Source organism: Polyodon spathula, unplaced genomic scaffold, assembly GCF_017654505.1.
Source record: "Polyodon spathula isolate WHYD16114869_AA unplaced genomic scaffold, ASM1765450v1 scaffolds_2102, whole genome shotgun sequence".
In the NCBI taxonomy this organism is placed as follows: domain Eukaryota; kingdom Metazoa; phylum Chordata; class Actinopteri; order Acipenseriformes; family Polyodontidae; genus Polyodon; species Polyodon spathula.
In genome coordinates this window covers 1-5,000 of record NW_024473576.1, presented here as the reverse complement: position 1 = coordinate 5,000, position 5,000 = coordinate 1, and the positions used below count along the sequence as shown (strand labels likewise).

The following is a 5,000-nucleotide window of genomic DNA, read 5'->3' as shown; positions in this document are numbered from 1 at the left end:
AAAAAAGACAAAGGTGAATGAATAATTATACAGGGAAACCAATTACAAAGACAGTCTTGATGGCAATGGATGATAAATGAAATTTAGGCCTAACAAGTCCAGTGAAGCAATGTACATGTAATCCAAAGTAACAAAAGAATAAAAAGAACCCGACAAAGCTGGACCGAGCAGCGCCATCCACCTACAGCTTGATAACAGCATCCACAAGAGCACGTGAGCTGCAAGGCAGGCTGGTGTGTTAAAATGAGACATTTCTCACTGCAAACAGTACTTTCAAATACATGCTGAACAGACACCTTTGTGCTGTGTGAAAAATGACGCGGGCATGTCTACTGCATCCTGCTTACTTACCAGAAGAAAACCCATCCATCAAATACAGTGTATTTTATTAATGTTTTGTTTTGTTACTGTGTGCGCTATGAATTTGTGTTAACATTGTGCAAAAATGAATACAATAGTCATTTAAATGTGAGTCGAAATTAACCGGTTAAAACCGCAGACAGATAAGTGAGCTCATTGAGGGCGTGTCTGTGGTATAGGCGCTCGTTCTAGGACTGGGAATTTCAACCAGGTCCGCTTAGTACTCATATCACTCAGACTCGCTGGTCGTTTCTCATTTTAACTTGAAATTTTGTGCTGTTATTGTGGAGATGTCTGGTCGTGGCAAGGGAGGTAAAGGACTCGGGAAAGGAGGCGCTAAGCGTCATCGCAAAGTGCTCCGTGATAACATCCAGGGCATCACCAAGCCTGCTATCCGCCGCCTGGCTCGCCGCGGAGGAGTGAAGCGAATCTCCGGGCTGATCTATGAAGAGACCCGCGGGGTGCTGAAGGTGTTCCTGGAGAATGTGATCCGGGATGCCGTCACCTACACTGAGCACGCCAAGAGAAAGACCGTCACCGCTATGGATGTGGTGTACGCTCTGAAGCGCCAGGGGCGCACTCTCTACGGGTTCGGGGGCTAGAGATTTGGACGCGAAACACGAACACAAAGGCTCTTTTAAGAGCCGCCCACCGTTTCATTTAAGGAGCTTTGAATTATAAATCAAACTGCACATAAAGCAGCGAAATGTTTAAAATGGAAGAAACACATGTTTATGAAGAATGTTTTACGTTGTTGATTAATAAGCTTTTGGTTGCAGTGTATTTATTTGTTTAACTCAGTAACAGGTGTTAGATTTCTGTAGCCCTTAAACACAGATCTGAATCTTTTAATGAAACGTTTATTAAATACGAGCTCAGTTAAACCGAGCCACCCCCTTGTGCGGAATTAAAGCCTGGTAACATTTTTAAATCTTACCCAGTTTAGTTTTCCTAAACCTATAAAATAAAATCGGTATATCTTGACCAAAGTTTATTGAAGCCACGGCATCGTCTTTTCTGAATTCGAGGTGAAGTATCACCGTTCAAGCTGCTGTGAAACAATCGCTCTCTTAAACAGAAGCACACAGTCAAAAGCATCGATATTGATATTGAGTTTCAACACGTTTAATGAGCGCAACAGAGCGCCCCGGGGTTCACAATATATCTGTATTTGTTGTATATTTAAGAGCATCGGGAGTGGGGTTCAGTATTACTGTACATTGAATTATTGACGCATTTAATAAAAGAAAAACCAAACATCTGAAGTGACCGTTGTAAAGAAGGCGCCAAATTCAAATCTGAACTAAAAAAAAAAAAAAACAACACTCCGCCCGCGGCGAAGTCGCCACCCCTTCCATTGCGTTTTAAGAGCACAACCAATCACAGCGAAGCACTCCGCCCCCCGGGAGCGTTGGTTGGTTCGTAGTTGAACATTCTCAATGTAAAGGATTGTTGGGTAGTAATTTGCATACAGGCTGTATAAATACTGGCGCTGTGGGAGTGGTTACTCATTCATCTTTGAGCTGCATCAGAGAAAGAAAATGCCAGAACCGAAAGCTGCACCCGCGCCGAAGAAAGGCTCCAAGAAGGCTGTTGCCAAGAGCCAGCCTAAGGGAGGAAAGAAGCGCAGAAAGAGCAGGAAGGAGAGCTACGCGATCTACGTGTACAAAGTGCTGAAGCAGGTCCACCCCGACACCGGCATCTCTTCCAAAGCGATGGGCATCATGAACTCGTTCGTCAACGACATTTTCGAGCGCATCGCCGGCGAGTCGTCCCGCCTGGCTCACTACAACAAGCGCTCCACCATCACTTCCCGGGAGATCCAGACAGCCGTGCGCCTCCTGCTGCCCGGAGAGCTGGCCAAGCACGCCGTGTCTGAGGGCACCAAGGCCGTCACCAAGTACACCAGCTCCAAGTAAACCGAGCCCGTCCCTGCTCCGTCCTTCCAACAACACAAAGGCTCTTCTAAGAGCCACCCAAAACACCACAGAAAGAGATGAATTCCTGTTTAAATTGTACATTTTACATTAAAACAATAATCGTATTGATGGTAAGGATTTCTTTTTAAAGAAATATGCAGTGTGTTGAGTTGATATTTAAAATATATGCACTTATGTTTATGGCGATGTTTCTAACAGGTAATAGCTAATCATTAAAGCTGTAACTATTTGAGTTTCTATTAAACACTTTCTAAGTGAATATTTCAATAGCACTGGCTACCCAAATACCCCACAAAGAGTACAGTTACTTCAGCGCTCTGCACAGTCTAAAAAAGCTATGTTGAAGGTAAGGAGGGGGTTTTTTTGGGCGGGGGTTGAAGTATTTTAGACAAGTCAAAGTTACAAATTCATCCTGTAAATAATATTAAAGTTTAAAGTTGTATTTTTTCCTCTAAAATCGACCCGGTCTGTTTATTTTCTGCGGCAATAATTTAATTTAGATCAGTTTCTTCAGCAGAACGTCAAATATTACAAGGTTAACTTTACATGTATGTATTCTAACAGACGTTCTTCCTTCTCATTTATTTCATTTGTATCGCTGCCTCCACTGGCATACATTCTGTTGTACCTGCAGTTCAAGGGTTTGTTTCTGTAATGCTCTACATTGAGAATCGAAACGAGGCATTTTGATTTGCATTTCTTTGTTAATCCAGTGGGGTACACTGCCCAGGTGAGCTTCTGCAGCATGTTTGATTTGCCAGGTCGCACACACCTTAATATTTGTGTCCCCTTTATATTATAATCATGTGTTCATAGACCTTGCCGCTGTTGCTTGTCCAGTTTGTTTGCATGTTTTGAATTTGCAAGTAGCAGCGCTTGCTGGAGCACCTTGACAGGAAGTGCAGCACCTGTTTCAGTGTGCTCGAGAGGAATCAAGCCATGACACGTGATCTTCATACTGTTTGCACTGAGATCAATCACCTCGAGCAACGAAACGGACATGGATCAGTATAGAGATTCTCTTATAATGGAATTCCCATAGGCTAGAATTGCAGAGCTTGTCTATTGCTGCTCTTTGATTTTGTTTCCATGTGTATGGAATTTGTAGGCTCACATGTCCACTGTTGTTTTTGTTTCTCATTTTAAGGTATTTTTTCTCCTGCTTTAATGTGAGCGCCATCATCAAACTGTATCATCTTTTATATGAATCGCATCTCAATTCTAAACACCATACACGAGACTGGTGTTGTTTAAAGATGGCCCTCACATTAAACATGGAGGAAATACGGCTCAAGTGGCGATAGACAAACCGTTCATTTCTGCTGATATACCCTATAGCAGTGCCATTAAAAGTGAATATTTCATTTTTGGCTTGTATGCAAAATCCTCTTGGGCTTTTTTTTATTTAAAAACTAATAAAAACAACTCTGGTCTGTGCAGTTGAGGTCGTCTTCAGAGCTGGTATTTACTCGTTTGAAAGCACTGCAATTGTTTTTCAAATTGAGTTAAACTGCACTGAGCCACACAGGGGGCCATTGTGCTTTTTCCTTTCTCAATAAAAAAATAAAAAAAGACGCAAACAGGGGCTTGGTTAAGAGACGACAAGCGTAACACACTGGGGGAGAGAAATACACACGAGGATCACACAAAGAGGGTGTGGGGATGCCAAAAGACATGTGCATTAAATTAAGAGCAACCGTACAACAATTAAACAACACGTGGAACAATAATTTCAATTAAAAACAGAAAACTCTTCATTGTGAGCCCCGCAGTGAATGCTGGCAGTTAGTATAGTACAGGCACACACGCAGGCGTCGTTTTTTTAGGAGTTACTATCTTTGTGGGGACATTTTATCAAAATTTGTCCCCACATTGACAGTAATACCTGACCACACACACACACACATACACGCGTTGTGTTTTCCTATACTTGTGGGGGCTTCTCATTGACTCTCATTATATTTGTATTTACTATTTCTAACTCCAGTCAGAGTAAACTCCACACAGGGTGAACATCGACAACAAACTAAATATTTTGGCACTTTTAGTTTTTTTTATTTCTTTTAAAAAAAACAGGACAGCAAAGTATGGTGTCGGAGCTCAAAATATGCAATTATTTACTCGAATCAGTAAACGATAAACGCTTTTTTTTATATGCGAAATTTTATGTTAATAAGAAACACTTTCAATAAAATCACATACAGATTGAACACAATCTGACGCCTGTCACACAAAAGCAAATATTAATTAAGTGGTCCATGAATAAGCATAAAAATAACGACAATTTAAGTAAAAAGTTCTGTTTAGTGTTTCCCTTTTAAGTGCTAGTTTGTGGAAACGTTGCCCCTTTAAATGGGAGGCCCTTGCACTTTTTAAACCCTGCACTGATGCACTATGGGGTTGCATCTTTTCCTGCAGAGAGGTTTTATTTTGTTGTTCCTGGCTGAAGGTTTGCAGCGGGATATGTAAAAGTGTTCAGGTTGGCTTTACAGAGTTTTGTTTATTGTAAAACTACATACAGTTAGAAAGCGTAATGCTTTTTACTAGCTTTTGTTTTTTGTGTACAATTTTAAAACATTTCTGTGCTGCGCGATCCCTGGTTTCCTTTCTCTCGTGTTCTACTGGATCCCCTACAGACCAGCACGCAAGCCGGGGCGATCAAGCGGATTTATTATTATTATTATTATTATTATTATTATT

The 5,000-nt window shown here is 41.4% G+C and overlaps 2 protein-coding genes across 2 annotated transcripts; both read left to right on the top strand.

Moving 5' to 3' along the window:
- The first annotated feature begins 647 nt into the window (after positions 1-647).
- Positions 648-1,294, top strand: LOC121310424 (histone H4). Its single transcript, XM_041243604.1, has one exon. It carries the CDS (start codon positions 651-653, stop codon positions 960-962), a length of 312 nt encoding a protein of 103 aa, XP_041099538.1. The 5' UTR covers positions 648-650; the 3' UTR covers positions 963-1,294.
- Positions 1,295-1,863: 569 nt separating this feature from the next.
- Positions 1,864-2,363, top strand: LOC121310423 (histone H2B 5-like). The gene has a single exon (XM_041243603.1). The coding sequence runs from the start codon at positions 1,902-1,904 to the stop codon at positions 2,277-2,279; it is 378 nt and encodes a 125-aa protein (XP_041099537.1). The 5' UTR covers positions 1,864-1,901; the 3' UTR covers positions 2,280-2,363.
- The last annotated feature ends 2,637 nt before the right edge of the window (positions 2,364-5,000 follow it).